The sequence below is a fragment of the Mya arenaria genome, chromosome 12, assembly GCF_026914265.1.
Source record: "Mya arenaria isolate MELC-2E11 chromosome 12, ASM2691426v1".
NCBI lineage: Eukaryota > Metazoa > Mollusca > Bivalvia > Myida > Myidae > Mya > Mya arenaria.
This window is the reverse complement of record NC_069133.1, coordinates 28,764,849-28,783,370: the sequence shown is the minus strand read 5'-3', so window position 1 is coordinate 28,783,370 and position 18,522 is coordinate 28,764,849. Positions and strand designations below refer to the sequence as shown.

At 36.2% G+C, this 18,522-nt stretch overlaps 1 protein-coding gene across 1 annotated transcript; it reads left to right on the top strand.

Annotated features, from left to right (window-relative positions):
• Positions 1 to 2,906: 2,906 nt before the first annotated feature.
• LOC128212157 (transmembrane protein 272-like) lies at positions 2,907 to 10,746 on the top strand. The gene is made up of 5 exons (XM_052917453.1): positions 2,907 to 2,986; positions 5,638 to 5,706; positions 7,255 to 7,323; positions 7,676 to 7,888; positions 8,596 to 10,746. The coding sequence occupies exons 2-5, from the start codon at positions 5,649 to 5,651 to the stop codon at positions 9,015 to 9,017; spliced, it is 762 nt and encodes a 253-aa protein (XP_052773413.1). The 5' UTR covers positions 2,907 to 2,986; positions 5,638 to 5,648; the 3' UTR covers positions 9,018 to 10,746.
• The last annotated feature ends 7,776 nt before the right edge of the window (positions 10,747 to 18,522 follow it).

The following is an 18,522-nucleotide window of genomic DNA, read 5'->3' as shown; positions in this document are numbered from 1 at the left end:
TTAGGTTGTTATCGATCAATAAATGAATCCTAATTTGGCAGATCAGTAATTCTAAGTTCAAGGTCACAGCCAATGTTTGAAAACGGTTTCATTGGTAGATTGCTCTTGACAAGAATATGACCGTTATTTTTTGAGAGGTCTATGGTCAAGGCCAGGACTGACAGCATTTCTAAAATTGCAATATAAAAACATGTATAACAGTTTGACCTGGAGGTTGTACATGACCAGTGGATGACAAGTATTATTGTTTTGGTCACAGCCAATGTTATTTGGCAAAATTGTGAGACTTGAGAAAGATTCGATCTAGGACGCCAATTGTAGATAGAAAACCAGAAGTTATTTTTGGGGGGATGGCGGGGGTCAAAGGCCACAGTCAACACCAACAGTTTGATGGCAAAATTTGAACTTGGACTATTAAACTTCAGTATTCTATGGACATGACCACTTTGTCAACAGGAAATCCATGAGTAGTCCAGTTATGAATAGTTGTTTGCTTCTTGTTAATTGTTTTTATTGGTTGTATTGCTGTCTATATTTAACACGAATAAGAGCAACATCCTAAAGAAATTCTAATCATTACCTGTTCTGCTGTTGTGGGTAACTTAACAAAGATTGCTATCCTGGTGTCTGTTTTTACGAAGGTGTGACTTCATTTGCCAGATGTTTCGTTTTTAACGAAAAAAATAGAATAAGAAAGGATCCTTTTACTTCAAGAATGAGTTACTACAGAAAAAAACATATATGGAAGAGCATAGAGTGCTTAGAACAAAAACAGCGTGTCATTCACAAAAATAACCTACTGTTGCTGACACTGTCATCTGAATAAAATGCTTGAGACTTGGTAGACAAGTCTTCATGCCACGGGTGTATTAATAAAATGAGGCACGCTGCGCATTGTCTTGATATGGTGATCATTTGTGGCGAGATATTTCAAAATCCTTCAAGCGGCTCACGAGATTTGGAACGGAAACAGAATGTAATCATATGACTTCTTAGTGTGACCTTGACCTGAGCTGGTTGATACATTCGCTCTGCACATCGTCTAAATATGGAGAACATTTGTGACAGTTCTTTCAAAATCCTTCAAGCGGTTCAAGAGATACATGTAATATACTCATATGACGTTTGACCCCTAAGTCTGACCTTGACCTTGAACCGAATTGGTTGTTACATGCCCACTGCACATCGTCTCAACATGGTGGACATTTGTGTCAAGTTACTTCAGAATTTTTCCCGCTATTTAAAAGATATGAAGCGGACATGATTTGAGACGGGCGGACAACTCGAGCAAGAATAAAACGTCTCACTGCAGATCGTACAATGTTGCAAACTCATCAACATACCATGTACAAAGGGTGTAACAAATTCCTGTGTGTAACGTCACCTGTTTTAGATGGTATTGGCACCCTCTTAAAGCTGCACTCTCACAGATTTTTGCGTAAATATCTGCAAACCAATGATATAATATTGCTAACAAAAAAAGATCGTAGATTTTCATATTTCCGCTCGAAAATTAATGTTTTATGATATAAAACATCATTTTTTGTACTTAAATATAAAAATCTGTGATCTGATTTTTTGTCAGCAGTCTTATATAACCATGCTCGGCACACCAGCGTATCATAACCTATATGATATCATATAGGTTATGATATGCTGGGGTGCCGAGGATGTATATAACTGGTTTCTATAGATATTCGTAAAAATTGGCTCGTTCCAAGACAAAAAATAAAAAAAAGTTGTCGAAACGTCCAATCTGTGAGAGTGCAGCGTAATAATTACTCTTTTTTTGGAGTTTTAATGACCTATTTCTAAGCATAAAGACGTAACACAAAGCTTCTCATTCCCACGACGAGAGTATATTTGAGTCACCCTGTGGTCAGTTCAGTTGGTCCGTTGCAATTTTCCTTGTAACTTAAAAACTACTGTATGGAAGCCAAGTATACATTGCATGATGATATTATATAATGAGAGGAAGTGCAGTGTACAGGAACCACAACTCTATTTTAGCCAATAACAGAGTTATTCCCCTTTGTTACTTTTGTCCGGAGCATTAGCTTAAAACTACCAGATGTAGCCTAATAAAACTTCATACAATGGTAAAGCACTATGAGAGGAAGTACAGTGTACAAGAACCATAACCACATTTGAGCAAATGACTGGGTTATCGCCCATTGTTGTTGTTTTTTGTCAAACTGTTGTCTCCGGACAAGAACTTGCAAACATCTGGATGAAACTGCTTGAAACTGCATACAGTGGTAAAGCACAACGACAGGAAGTGCAGTGTACAAGAACTATAACTATACTTCACCCTATTACAGAATTATTGCTTTTCATAACCTTTTCTCGTCCGGAGCAGTACTTTAAAACTACTGGATGGAATTTTATGAAACATACAATAAAGAGAAGTACAGTGTATGGTATCCATAATTCTGTCTTCACTAATAACAAAGTTATTGCCATTTGTGATGTTTTTGCGATAAAATAGCAGTTTCAATAAACCGAAGTTCATGGGCGCAAAGTTGATAAATACATGGCGTTCGAACGGGGGTGAGGGGGGGGGGATTGATTGTCATGGACATTTAAAAATATATATATATATCAAAATATGCTTGGATAATATACTTATTTTATTATATATATAACTCCAGGCGTGGTTTAGGATGTTGTACATGTAAAATAATTTTATTCCATAATCATATAATATGACATGATAATGATATTTTACTTTTTCGTGGTATTTATTAGCCAAAACACGAAATTCTTGAAAAATAAGATGGCAAATCTTTTTTAATTCAATCAATTCTGTTTAAATACTGTTTTCATGAAAAGTGTCACCTCTTCCTCAATAGCACATTTAATACCTTAACTTTTGATAGACACCCATACGATTTTTAACCTTTTGGCCTGAATAATAAATGAATGATTATAATCATTAGTCATATGATTTAAAACGCACAGGAATATTCGAGATTAATAATCACAGGTATGATTGAATTATATTTTGTTATTTAATGTATTTTATAAACTTTAAAGAGTAACTTTTTTCAATAAGTATTGCCCTTAACATATTTTCAGTCCCGAAATAAATTGAAATCGTCATTTAGATATATGAATTTAAAAAAGGCTCCAATCATGAAGATTTTATGATAGCTGTATTTTTGCTCAATGATTGAAATTATATGCATTTTGTAACAAGCAGAAACAAAGAATAGATGATGCATACATGTTATAGGTACATGTGTTTGAAACCAAAGCGATACTTCCATTGTTAAAAATAAGAAGGTTATCCCCTTCACACAATTATTTCAAAAGAGCTTACTTTAAGCATAATTTAACTAGATCATGATTAGCTTTATTGGAAAAAAACATACTGTATTCACAAACTACTTGAGCCTGAGTTTGAGTGTTAAAAGAGAATTTTGACTGTCATGAATTATTTGCGATATTGTTCATTTTGTCAGAAAATGTGTAAATAATTGTTATATATGTTATGCAACATATATGGCGAGTGTTACCATTTTGCTATTCCACTAACAACTGTACAGTAGAATGACGATTTGCAGTTTCGAGTCTTGAGTCTCACCCTCAGACCCAAGACTCGGCCTCAAGACGTTAATACGGCCCCTGTAGTCATGAAGTAATCGATTACTAAAACATAATTTGTATAGTCAGTTACTTTTTCAAGCCTGATTTTAAAAAATAAAAGAATGATACTAAAAGAGATAACTGTTCGTAAAAAATATAATGGACATTGGAATACATCATTCTCAAGGTTGAGGCTTAAAGTTTCGATCTTATATGTATACTTATATACTAAACGTCGTGTTGAATGAAACGGCCACTCTAATCGTTTAACCTTCGTTCTTACTGTTAAATAAACAAAGAGCTTGAAAAAACATGTTATTAATTATAATTTCAGCTACCGTTGAAAGTGTGCAAGGGGGATTAATGTTTTAATAACCTATTTGGTGTGATGCAACACTCTTTCATGTAGTATGAAATGGTTAATTTGTTGTAAATGTTCACTTTTAACGATGGTCAACACTTATAAGTTATTCAAAAAGCGCATATATCGCGTATTGATCGTGTCTCTTTCAAATAAAGGTCGGATAATGGAAATGAGCATGAACACATAAATCATAAATATAAATATTTCAATTAAATATTTTATTCTAAATTCCCAAACGGGACAAAACGTTCGATCAGTCTGAATGGTTTACTTGAATGTTTTGTAGATTATTAACTTTTATATGGTCCAACAGTGATCGATTGGTGTATTAATGAATTTTGAGCATGGTCTTAAAGGATTAAAATTTATGAGGTTTATTTGAATGGAAAGTAATGAATATTACATAGTACAGCCAAACAAGCTTATAATTCTGATATTATTATTTGAAATTCACTTAAACATGTTAACTCAAGGAGAGCTTAGCAAAACGGTGAACATTAGTACTTTGTTTTGGGGAAATTGTTTGTATGTCCCCTTCTCAAATTTCCATACAAAACATGTAATGTGTGGCATATGCCAGATATTCACACGAAACACATGTTAATTATGACGTCTTTCACATGGGTTTAATATGTCCCATCGCTTAGCGATATGTTCAAAGATGATTGAAATGGAAAAACGCGAAAAGAATACTAGTATGTTTGTTTTATCTATGCACAGCAACAACACATCCACCACCATTACCACCACCAACAACAACAATAACAAATAAAAACAAGAACAAAAACATCAACAACACCAACAACTTATATTGTATAAACAATTATAAATCTAAAAAAACTAAGGACATTAATATTGTGGCCACAACTTAGTAACTTGAGACACGGACCTATAAACGGTTTATGTGTCCGTGCTTGAGGCCTCGACTTATCAAATTGTGGCCACAATTTACTAATGCACCAGTCAGTTGTAACCACGCCCCCCCCCCCCCAGTTCCGGGGGTATACCGGGGATAGCCGGGGAAAAGGGCCGTGTTTTTACTTTCCATGTGGCCCCGCAGGGTCGGATGACCGCGCTGGTTGTCATAGCGCCAAATTAAGCCGAGATTTGGCCTTATATAGAGTCTCTGGGGTGCGGGGGCATTTGGCCGGGGTTTAACCATCAGTTCGTGCCCGCAGGGCGGGGATTTTACCCGGGGTTGGCTGGACCGAAAGTCAAAGTCCCGGCTATTCCCCGGACCTGGGGGGGGGGGCGTGGTTGCAAATGACTGGTGCATAAGTTGTGGTCACAAGTTACAATGTTTGGGTCACAATTTACTATGTTGTGGCCACAATAAAAATTAAGTGTCTCGGATGTCACCTCTGTCCCACCGTACCATCCGCTTTGGAAGTTCTCGTATAAATACATTGTAGTACATGTTTAATAACATGTTTAAGAAATGCAGACACTGGTATATATACGCATTGCTTATTATACTGCAATGTATACAATTAACTTAAAGTAGCGTTTGTTAAGTTTACACAGCATATTTGGATTCGAAATTACTCGGATCTTGACTTATAGTGGATGCCTGGTGCTTTTACCATTTCGGCAGTAGAAATATCATCTTAAAGTCGTGGGAGGAGTCTCTGATGATTATGCCACGCTCTGATTTACCTATTAGCAAGTTGTCGTTATGATTTCAGCTCATAGCAGAATGGCCCGAGGAGAGGGCGGAGGGGGGAAGGCCAAGTCCGAAATATGCATAATCTTATGTATGTATACTTCACACATCTTTATTACTTATATATAGCATAAACGAAACGTATAGGTTGTGTTTTGTACTCTGGTAAACATTGTTTATTGTGGCCAAATTTGAATGGGTTAACGGATATATCGGATATACAGTGTTTTATATACATTATTATATATGTATTGGAATTAACATCACACACCAACAAGACTAACTAATATTTGGAAGCAGAAAACGCAGTCGTACATTAAATGGGCAAGTAATGACGTAAATATATTGTTGACAGACATATTTTGTGATATATATTATCTTTTCCTTGCAATAGTGTCTTATCCGTACTCCGAGTTAATGGAATTATACGCGGGCGCTTCAGTGCGAATCTTATTTTTAAATCAGGTGGTTAGATGGTGACGAAACCATGCTGTTAATGACAATATTCAATAACTAAGGTGCGGTATATTGAATAGCGTCGTTATTTAACTGCAAACTAGTTAAGAAAGGTTACGCGCCGCCTACTTCTTACCGTTCCAATATAGGAAATACTGTAATAGACCGAAACAAAAACACTCCAACATGGTGTCAACACTAGAAGTATGAATATTGTTGTTAAAATGTTAAAATGAACAAAATTTAAATGCATATCTGTATGAAGAAGATGATCACTTATTATTGTTTTGATGTTCTAGTTGTACCAATTTTAGTATATAGATCGGAGATCTTGGGATCTTATGTACATTTGTGAGGTAGTTAAGCACTACATAAAAGGTTTTTTTAAGTGTCTTGTCAAACAACATATATCAAATGCCTAAGTTTTCGGCGAGTTTTAAGCGAGCTTAGAAGATTCCCATTGGAATTAATTTTTAAAGACCGAAAGCACTTAAATTTTGGATTCAAGTTTATAATAATCTAAATTCATTGAATCACCACGTGTTTTTAAAGTTATACAATACGAGGACTGTTCTTTAAGTCTGTGTATATGAGCAATTTCATTCCAAGTCATTCAATATATTGTAAAATTTTCACTCAAGATATTTATTGGAAGCCTTTCTATGTGCAGTGTTTGACATCCCTCTTTAGTCTTTACGCCACGGAGCACCTTGATACGAAACGGCGTTGTGACTGATATCTGCCCATACTTTGCCTATCAAAAAGGCAGTTGCTACACACCTGGTTTAGATAGGCCGCATAATTTGTCATTAAAGAATATGTGATAGATATGTACACACTAATAAGTGAATCAAGACCAATCAGATGCCACTAACTTCATTAAGATATCTTATTTAATAATCACAACTGTGCATGGTTTAGCGTTCTGCCAAAGGCCATCATTGGGAACCTTTGGGACTTGCTAAATTTTATTTATTTTGTGAATTATGTGTATAACTTTTACAATTATGTGATGACGTGGTGAGTACGCATTAATTACGATGAATTTACATTAAAATCCGTGAAATTCCGGAAATTTCCACAAAAAGTAGAAAAAATCTCACTTTATTAGACTTTTAAAACTTACTGGAAACACGAAACTTTATGGCCATTCCATACTGTGTTGTCCCTATTTGTGTTCCAGGCTTTGCCACGCTCATCATACTGCTAGTGCTGGGACTGACCGGTTTAGGCGTCGCTAAGATCGTCATGGGTGAGTAACTCAAGTCTTCGACCAGAGAGTTGATTCATGATAAAGCATTGCCCAAATGAATTACAGGGCTTACGGCCTTGGTCTTACCCATAGACGAAGAAAAATAAGTTCAACCTAAACCTGAGATTGGTCTCACATGTTTGTAAAGTTAGCCTATAGATGTAAGGGGCATTTTGAAAAAAAACACATGTTTTTTATGGTTTACATATTTTGTCGCAGGATGAATACTAGTATGTCAAGAAAGTCCATGAAAATGCGTATCGCCTTCATAAAGAAGTTTGACATACTCTGCGAAAAATGACTATAAATGTGTGATGTACATGTATATGCTTAATTGGCCTCGTGTGCGCAGGCGCGGTTTACCTTGATGAATGCGAGTACGAGCCCCTGGTTCCCATCTATGTGCTGGTGTCCGGCTGTTCAGGATTCTTCACTGTTTTACTCGGCCGCCTTAAGCCCAACAAGGACATACAGAGGAGCAAACAGTCGAAGTCTTCCCTAGACAAGTTCCTCGTCTTCCTCGGCGGGCTGGCAGCGGTCTTTAGCTTTGTCTGGCTGATATGTGGTATGTTCTTAAACTTACCATAAACAGCGCATTTTCTATTTAGTATAGTTGTTTTATATAATCGTATACAGGCTCTCATGTTTTCAGTGGATCGTTTCTTGATCGTAATAGGGTCATTAACGCTTAAATTGACTCGCTCATACTTTTGGACCAAAACTGAGTTTTCCCGGTAATGTATCTGAAGATTTTTGGGACAGTGCATGGAGTTCGAACCCACGCCTGTAAAGTCAAGAAAAAAACAAAAACAGTCGGCATATCCACACTTTAACAACAGTCACAGCCGTAATTCATTTTGAATTGCGTTATTGATGCAAATGAAAACTGTGGTCTTCAAAGACGAAATTTGAGCAAATATCAACATTTGCTGAAGGGTTCCAGTTTTGGTATTTTTGTTTTAACTACCCTTATGATTTGCCACACTTTTGTTCGTGAATAAAAAGTGCATTTTACAAACCAATAATTGAGCGAGTTACTTTAATTCATGGATCAATCGTATCTGAAGGTTGAAAGCGTATTGTATGTATTCGTTTTGAATATTAATATATTCAAGGGGAAGGGGAACAGTTCATGGTAGGATATGAACCGAGGCATTTCATAGACAAATTGAAATGGTAAAATGCTTTTTAATAATAACGAATATCGCCAAGCGTGAATGGCTTGTAAGTTAACATATAAAAAAACGTCTTAACCGTATGTTTATATTTTAGGAAGCGTATGGGTGTTTGGAAACTATAGTGACGTCATGAACGGGTGCCCTGGTTCTCCGAATTGCTGTGAGAAGAGCATCATTAAGTTCGCTATGACCGTCACCATCATAGACTTGATTGTGTACGGGCTGATATTGTTCGTTCTGGTATGCATCTGCGTCAGTGTCATCTGTCAGGCCGTCAAGGTGAAAGACAGCGCCCCGGGAGTTGAGGCCGGCATCGCGGGTAGCCTGAAGCAGAACATGAAGCACAATCAGCGACAACTGCGGGCTAAGATGACCACCATGGGAAAGGAAAATAAAGGTGTGACACCTGAACCCGGCAAAACGGAGGTTAGGCCTACCGGTAGGGACGTATACGGCGTCATGACGCCAGTGTCGGGAACCGGAAATGCCGCATTTGTTATTTCAAATGGACATTAGAGTTTATTTGAAAGATATGAGAACGTGTATACTAGAATACAAATTAGTGAGTCAGTTTACCAAAGATCGCAAGTTCATATTTTGTAAAAGTCATTAATGTTTTACACATTACTTATCAAATGTATTTATCACAAAATTCACCGCATGATATGCATGCTATTGACATAACTCGTCAATATGGTGAAATCTCCATTTAGCCAATGTTAAAGGATGCCCAATTTGGATAGCTATGGATTATATAATGCCTAGATTGCCTGTTATCTGCCTGGTACTGTTGCCAGTACCTTTATTCTGCGTGTTTGAATACTCTACTAGCAGATGGGCAAACGGATTCTGGGCCAGCATAAAGTGTGACCATAATGTCACTGTCCTCTTCTGCCATCTTTGCCAACGATCCTGTCAAGGAAATCGACTAGCCTGGCTATGACGAAGTTCGTGTCAATGCTTATATGTGTATTCTGATGACATGGAGCTAATGACGGAGACTGTCCGAGATTGAGGAACAGTCCTTGCTAGAGGCCCGCCTAACTCATGTTAACGTTGGTGGTTATAATTAATAGGTCAAAGTCAGATGGCATGCACTTCCAAAAAGGGCGTCCACATCGAACATAATTTATTTCCGCATTGGTAAAAAGGAGATTGAACATAAATACAATTTTTTTTTTACCTCGTTATCATTTTCCAAGGCAATGGTGACTGCTCTAAATGCGAACGTCTGCCTATGGAGACTGGCAGGGCACTCTAGGTTCTGTATACGCTCTGTGACTCCTAAAGCAATGAAAGTGAGTGCCATTTTGTCTTAAAATGTCAATTGTACAATGATTTAAGAACTACATGTTTTGGGCCCCTTTTTGTCAAAAGATGAATTCGTATATCGTCATAATACAGTGATAAACATATATCGTAAATCGTCATAATACAGTGATAAACATATATCGTAAATCGTCATAATACAGTGATAAACATATATCGTAAATCGTCATAATACAGTGATAAACATATATGCAAAATCATGTTAGGCAATTAGCAAAGTATACTGTCAAGTAGTAGTATTTTAATAATAATAATTATAGTGTTATTTTCGGAATGTCTGACAATATATAAATAAAGTATATTGTGTATATATGTATAATTGTAATTTTATATTTGTTTTAAACAAATCGTCCGTTTTCCTTCACATGTTTTTGTTTCTTTATGTTTGTGATACTATAACATATTATATGGTCAACTAATTATCATCTTGCTTTAACTCACCTGTGGACGGTCAATGATAATACCATATATATTGATTCCAATCATTGATGCTATATACTGTATTAGATTTAGTGCATTGTGACATACACATATGTTTAATTTTGACTGGTGACTTATAGGCCCGATGTGTTGGTGTGAATATACTATATGTTTTTGTTTTATTTAAAATGTCATTAAATCATATACACATGTCACTATAGTAATTCGTTTACTTACATATGCGTGATACTGGGTAGTAGTATAAACTGTTCTTTTAATAAACAAAAATATACTTTTACAATCTTTCTCATTCGTATTTCATGTTTTTATTATCAAATTGCCCAACTATTGTGATATTGAAAATGTTAACGCTCTTATATAGCGGGACTTCTATTGACATGTTCTCCTTATTTATTATTTATTACTTTTATAATGTTATTTTCGTGTTTGAGAATTGTGCATTTTCACGGTATCATTATTCTATGTAATAAAACTGTTGGGTAAACAACTTTGGCATGAATTTTTATATTCAAGACAACATGCAAATAAGGGATCGTAGATTGTCATTTATTAACACCAGTGGTAAACGACTAGCAATCACGTTACCATTGGATTAATAGAGTAGAAAACCATCTTTCTGCTAAGCCGACAAGTGCCGGTAAGTGTTCGTATTTTTCATGTTTAAGCAATATATTGTGTAAAATGTTACCGTCGATTTGAAAGGACCAAATGCCTCATAGGAAAAAGAGAAGCAAACACTAGAAAACCGAAATCAAGTGATTTGAACGACTTATTTGTTCTTTGTTAATGTATAAGAAGAAATTTAACGTGTTGAGATGAACACGATGACAACCAGTAGATACAACTACAATGTATGTATTCTAGAATTTACCGATTATCATAAGTGAAAGAAAATGCTATTAAATACTTTATTTTTAAGTTCTTAAAGTTATATAGGTAAACCCTGAGAGTCGAATTTGTTATTGGTCCCAGGTAAAACTGACTTGAGTTTCAGTGGAATACGGTTAATAGGCAATAGAAGTGATGGGCAAAATTAACATCAAGCAGTTTAAAACTTACGTAAAGCACAATCAAACGACTTTAGAATTTCTCGAGTTATTTTGAGTTGTTGCCATCAGGTTTCGTCACTTTAGTCAAAGTTTAGTGTGTAACCTTTTTGAATAGTTGCGTCTGGCTTTTCCCCGTCTCATTCTTAATGTTCCTTTCATAAGAGAATTTCTATTTCCTGACACAAGTTCATACTTTTCACGCCCTGCAAGTCTGTTTCACCCCGATAAAACCTTTTATCTCTGTAAGAAGTGGAACAACAAGTAAACACTTCATCGCGTCATCAATGTGACACACTCCTGCTAAACCAGTTACAGGTTATAGACCACTAAATATATTTTTTCCTATATATTCTAGAGTTTGCACGCAAATTAACGCTGATTTCAAATGTTTCACGACCCAAACACCATACATGGAGAAAAATCACTTTCACTCTCGTATTTGTTTCCATTTTACACAAAAAAATATTTCATTTTTGGACTAGGGCACTTGTGGCCTAGTTCATAGAGATACTCACGATATCTGCGTTCTCAAGCCGCATCTGGGGGTTCACTGACGTAATGTATTCATACGCTGTATTTTGATTGGATTGCCGTTAGCGAATTTGAATAATCAAAGTAGTACCAGAACTGATTACAATGAAAAAATCCAATAAAAATAGTTCTCCTAACAATTCAAGCTAACCGTATGTTCTTTTAATGAAGCACAAGAAATTCATACGTAGCGAGTGAGTTAATCGGGTTAACTACATGAATGTTCTTGCATACGGTAAGAGTATATGCAATAAGAATATGAACATATTGGAAAAGAACGCATCGAAATTTTCCCGTTCAATGCTCTGTATTGATAGACTGGTACCCTCTTTCTCTTTTATCCGATAACCGTGGTGCCCATCGCGCATTCGAAATGTCTTGTGAATTCATACGTAAAGCGACTAAAGTGTGCGGTCTGAGTAGAAAACAACCTGGAAAGTTTGTTTAAAAAAAGTATTGTTAATATCCTTTGTATAGAATGTTGGTATTTATTTATAAAAACGATATCCATTGTTAATAAAAAAAAAATCCGAAGTCGGTCCCTGTTCTTTTTTCGACATAATTTGCATATTTCCGTGATATTTTATTTTCGATACAAAGTTTATTTTTTAACTAACCATTGCATGGTACTAAGCACTTTTTCAAACACAACATGATTTTTGGTATTTATTGTTCAAATACTATTAATGTTAACTAAAACACATATGCCGCGTACCTGTATAACTTTATATTTTTGAGGAAAAGTAAATCAGGGTACCAGTCTACTGTATTGACCTCATTTACTCTGATCAGAGCGGCCGATAGATTCAGACATGTATGTATCACTACTTCCGGATGCTGATGATGTGAATTTCATACGTGTTTTATTGAAGAAATTTATCAATAAAGCCGCCTTTGAATGATTACCACCATCAAACGGATTTATTTTCATCTTACCGTGGGTAGTATTTTTTAATTTGACACGTAGATTTTAAAGCAATACAAGTTCGTTTGATAAAATCATGTGATTTCAATTTTGCAAAATGGAGATAAAAAAATATCAAATATGCGCATACTTATTTATGAAGTTTCATTCTAAATGAAGCCAAATGTATGTATATGTGCACAGCATCTGGCTTATGAATAAGATGATTGTTTACCTGTGCATAGAAAAGTCTTGGAGCCACTCTCAGTGTAAGTACATTTTGTTCAATGACATTGTGATAAACCATCGCCGTAGGTAAAACAATCTTGCCTGCTCAAATTTGATTTCCTCTCTTATAATGCACCAGTCAGTTGTTACCACGGCCCCTTGGGGATATACCGGGGGGGAGGGCTGTGTTTTAACCTTTCAGGTGTCCTCGTAGCTAAAGAACTTCAGCGAACACATTATACATTGTATATTACCTTTTTGGACTTGATCAATGTGTTGTAAACATAAAAAAATATCAACATTAAAGTTATGGAAACCAGAACTAGTGTCCTCGCAATGCCGGGAGATTGCGGTGGTTTTGTCTTCCCGCAAATTATATCAGGGACTTACTCTTACCTTAGATCCCCGGGGTGTGGGGTTATTCACGGAATTTTACCACCAGTTCGTTCCCGCAGGGCAGGGATTTTACCTGGGACTGGCTGGACCGAAAGTCAAAGTACCTGCTGTTCCCTGCGGGGGGGGGCGTGGTTACAATTGACTGGTGCATACTTTACAAGTTCTTTTTCTGAAGACGCTTTGTGCTCACTTTTTGTTTTCTAGCAAAGAATGAGAATCAATAATCAGTCAGAGATACAGTATGGTGATGCATTGTTGTTGATCTATCAATATAAATTTGTGAAATATTTGAGGGAAAGGTATTTGGTTATATAATTTACAAGATTAACTTTTTAGTTTTGTTTAACAATGCAGTGCCGAATATTGAGGAGATAGAATTGAATTAATTTGTATTAATCAGTTGACTTGTGGCGTTTAGGGAACAAAATTAAAATCAAAATATTCAATAAAGTTCCCTTATCACCCAATGTTGTGGAATAGTGAAATAATGAAGATTTAACCTCACAACAGCCTTTCTCAAATACTGTCCAGGCTTTTTTATGCTTAAGAATAACTAACCTGGCAATGTTAGAACAGAAATCGTCTTGGCATGAGATTGGATCACAAGGATCATTATGCACCAGTCAATTGAAACCAAGGCTCCCACATCCGGGTGTATACCGGGGATAGCCGTCGAAATGGGCCATGTTTTTACCTTTCAGTAGGCCCCGCAGTGCCGGGTCTTCCATGAAAATACAGTGTGGATGGGGCTTAACCTAATGTCCCTTGGGTCCCACCAAACTTAACCACCAGATTATCTCCGCAGGGTGGGAATTTAGCTGGGGTTGGCTGGACCGAAAATAAAAGACCCCGCTATTCCGGGACCGGGTGGGGGGGCATGGTTACAATTGACTGATGCATTAGCTTGTGTATTCAGATTCATGGTTTTGTTGCGCAGTTGAAAAATTAACTAATTGTCTAATTCCATATTAAAAGTTAAGAATATATATTTATTTATATAAGTTATACTTTACATTCCAATTCAAAGATTCATTGTACTATCCAACGCAAGAAATGTTTGTTTATTCAAGTAAATAAAGCAATCCCCATACCAAGGAACTGCAGTATTGCTTAACCAGCTTAATTGACATTATGAGTTGGAGTTCAAATTGCTGCAATTAAAGGCACATCTAGTTTTCAGAATTATTCAAACTCTGATTAAGCAACCTTATTATAGTTATATGAACTACTTTTGCAAAATGAAAGCTTTTTTAGATTAACAAGGACGGGTGAAAAGTATTTGCCAAATGTACTGCAACACCTGATACATGTTGCCTACGAATACAACAAATTCTAGGCACTCCAAATGTTACAGTACTATTCAATTCGAATTGCCTGAAAAGAAAGCTTCTTGATTCTACATTCAACATCTTCTTTCTGTATGACATATTGGACCAGGGAATCATGAACCTACAACCTTTTGCAACTATTGAGATAGGGAGCTTTCAGGACAGTGACAGAGGACAATACAAGAATGGTCAACTGCTGCATTTATTGAGTTATCTAATGCATACAAATTAAGACGGAGAAAATAATTCTCATTTTTCCAAACTACTTCCTTGGCATCTTGTATGTAGTCTGACATGTAGTTGTCTTTTACAATGATTGTTCAAAGTTACAATGGCCCTGTGGGTTAAAGATGCTCTGTCCATGGGGTAACAGGTTTTATACATAATAGGGTTATAAGTACTGCATACAATGATTGTTCAAAGTTTCAATGGCCCTGTGGGTTAAAGATGCTCTGTCCATGGGGTAACAGGTTTTGTACATTATAGTGTTATAAGTACTGCGTTTTGATCCAGGAGGTTGTATTCGACTCAAGTAGATTTTTGCAGATTCGGTTTTCACAAGGCACAAGCCGAGTAAAATCAAAATCTACAAAAAAACTACCAGAATCGAATATGACATTCCGCCATATCCGGATCAAAACGCAGTACTAATAATCCTTTTATTATATGCATTACTGATTAGATCACTTAGAAGCCACATCTTTGCATATTAAATTGCATTTTAAGGATGCACTCATTGGTTTAATGACATCAATTTAATATTGCGCAACATTTAAGGATTAAAATTCGACATGTTGCATTTTATCGGGGTATGGTATGCAATGGGGCTGTTCAAAATGGGTGGAGTCCGAAGGACTCCACCAACATTTTGAACTGCGCCATTGCATACCATACCCCGATAAAATGCAACATGTCGAATTTTAATACTTATATTTACATTCATTTAAATCTACATTTCTGCTAAAATAAATTGATTATTCAAGAGCATTTACTCTTTTCTGCTGTTCAACCGAATGTCATTAAACAATGAATGCGCAGATAAAATAGTTCCTTATTTATAGGTTCAGTTTCTATATTTTCAAGGACAAGTATATTATAAATACACATTATAACTGTTTAACAACTAGGCAAATACAACTGGAGTTAGGAACATTTACAATAACAAGAAAACAACAAAAATATCGTCACATGCAAAGTTCTCATCATATCTCGCGATAAACGCGACCCAAAGTGTTTGTTAAACACGAGTTGTCAAATTTAAGATAAATTCCAGTAAATTTACTTGTTAAGCGTTATGTTAAAGGAGCAGTTGGCGAAAGAACCATGTTGAAATATGGTGTTAGACAAATCTGCAAGCGTATTTTCATTTCTTTGGACTTTAACATCGGATGAAACGACTGTGGCGGTGGGTGGGGTAAAGTGTTATCAATGGGAGCTTTTGCGGAAGTAGAGCCAGAGGACGCGAGAAGACTCAGTGTTGAACTGAGCTCTTTCTTCTGGACATTGCTGGGTGCCCTGCAATACGACTTTAATGATGCCTCATTCCTGTGCCCGGACATAAACATAATATGACGAGCTTCAAAGCCACTGTCGTTCATTGCTTGGACAGCTGTGGCCCTGACACTGTGCGTGGTGTACCAACCTGTTGTTTTGCTTGCTTTGCAAATGTCAGCCATGAAACTGCTGTACGACTGCTTTGACAGAGGCGCATTGGTGAACCAAATGTCATTTGCCTCAGGTCTTGCGATGGCATCCTTGATGCAGGCATTAAACAGCATAGGCGCCGATTTGTCGGTTTTATTGATGAGTAACTTTAACATTGCTACAGGACAACATGAGCCACCTGTCGTATACATTCTGCGGTCTGAAGGAGCCTCATTTTTGCTGCGTCTCGTGCTTCAGGGTGACATACTCAATTCCATCATGGTCTTCAGTAAACTCAAAGGAGTCGATTTGAAGCTGGTGATGAAAATCAAGGCCGCGTGACACGAAGTGGAGAGCAAGTTGGAACCATACACACTGTCGAAGAATAATTGGAGAGCATGGAGCATTGGCGAAGAACCTGGAAATGGGTTCAAGGTCGCTTTGCTCGATGATAGGCTTGTGATGTGTGGGTCGGGAAAGTCCGGCCTTAGTTTGTTCCTTCATGAAGCCATCAAGTGTGCGATTTGCAGCCTTAAATGATGTGCCATGAACAATGTCCATGTTGCGGCCAAGGTCGGTCAGATGTCTGTTCAGACCAGATCGTATGTTCTTCATACTATTCTTGTGGTACACCTTAGACCCAGCTCCGAAATCCTTTGAGCGCCTTTCTGATGGCTGCGGGGCGACTTCGCAGTAGAACTTGCGCAAAATCTGGCCAAGTAACTCTTCTGAGAGTTAGAAAAAGCATTTGTTCATTTAAGTATTGTATTAGTGTTAAAAATGTTTTATAATAGTTGTTTATAATTATGTTTTCCTGTTAAATGAGTTTTGTATATATGTTCACTATATTGTTAAAAATATATTTTCATAATATTGTTAAAATATCTTTTTATTGTAAATATTAAAATTTTAAACACTGTTTTTGTACATTTTTATGTGTTAAATTAAGTTGATTTATCTTTTCACCAATTGGAGAATCAAAATGAAATAATTAACACTCATTTTTCACAAAAGATGAAGAAAAAAACTCTTTCATACCTTGAAATACCTTTACTGCCCATTTTGTGTTTTCTCTTGTTCTTTGACTGGTGAGACTCTTCAAAAACCCTTATGTCTTCCTCGCCTACCCTTCTAAACCTGTTACAATCTTCTTGTTCTTCCTTCAGTTCTTCTTCTTCCATCTGTTCTTGTTTCAATTCCCTGATTTCATGTTTTGTTGAATTGTCAGATGCTTTACAATCACTAAATGTTAATTCCGAATCCCGAAATAAGTCATCATCATTGTCATTAAATAGTTCTTCAAATGTTCCATCCATCATGAAATCAAAATCTAGATTAAAATCAATGAAATTATCGTTGCTCATTTTGTTTTCTCTTCTTTAATGAAGTTTTCGTCGTCTGCATTATTTTGACAAGTTGCCAATAATTTTACTACGATTTCATTGAAAAAAATAGTTCCGTAGTAAATAAGCTCCGCCCATTTGTATTATTGCGCCCAATGACAGGACAGAAGTATCGAACAAACGCACGCGATATCCATGGCAAATGCCATTGCACTTTATACAGAAATAAAGTGCAATTGATAAACAACAACCATCGTTAAGGAATGAAGTGTGAATGTAAATATACTTGTTATGACGTGACGTCACAAGAGTGGTATATGGCCGTATTGCACTGGAGCGGAATATGGGTTAAAGTATTTTGTGATATATATTGCATGTGGATTTGTGATGGGTATATAATAAAAAAATATGATTATGTTTGGTATTCCATTCTCACAAGCAGTGTGATGAACTGCTGACACCATGTTATGAAATTTGATGGTCAATGTATTTAAAAGACATTTCAATATTTTATACTTGATAAACGATATTCATCTCATCTTAGTCTACTCAACTTGCTTTGTACAAAAGTCTGCAGCAGTAATAAGAATAGCATGAGACAGAAGGCAGTGCCTAATATTTATCAACAGCACTAAGTTATCATGGTAACATTTTATATTAATTGAATACCAAGCACTAATTAAAAGGGAGAAAATAATTATTCACTTTTCAAATAAAAACTACTTCCTAATAGCATTGTGCATGCAGTCTGACATACGTGTACAATGTAGATGTCTTTTACAAAGATTGTTCAAAGTATGGCCCTGTGGTTTAAAGCTCCCCTGAAAA

What these genes read in the sequence shown, in the direction of transcription:
- LOC128212157 (XM_052917453.1), top strand. Translation starts at nt 5,649, where the DNA reads ATGGCCCGAGGAGAGGGCGGAGGGGGGAAGGCCAAGTCCGAAATATGC. An exon ending in CGAAATATGCATAATCTTAT is followed by an intron (nt 5,707 to 7,254) that starts GTATGTATACTT and finishes TTTGTGTTCCAG; the next exon opens with GCTTTGCCACGCTCATCATA. An exon ending in CTTTGTCTGGCTGATATGTG is followed by an intron (nt 7,889 to 8,595) that starts GTATGTTCTTAA and finishes TTTATATTTTAG; the next exon opens with GAAGCGTATGGGTGTTTGGA.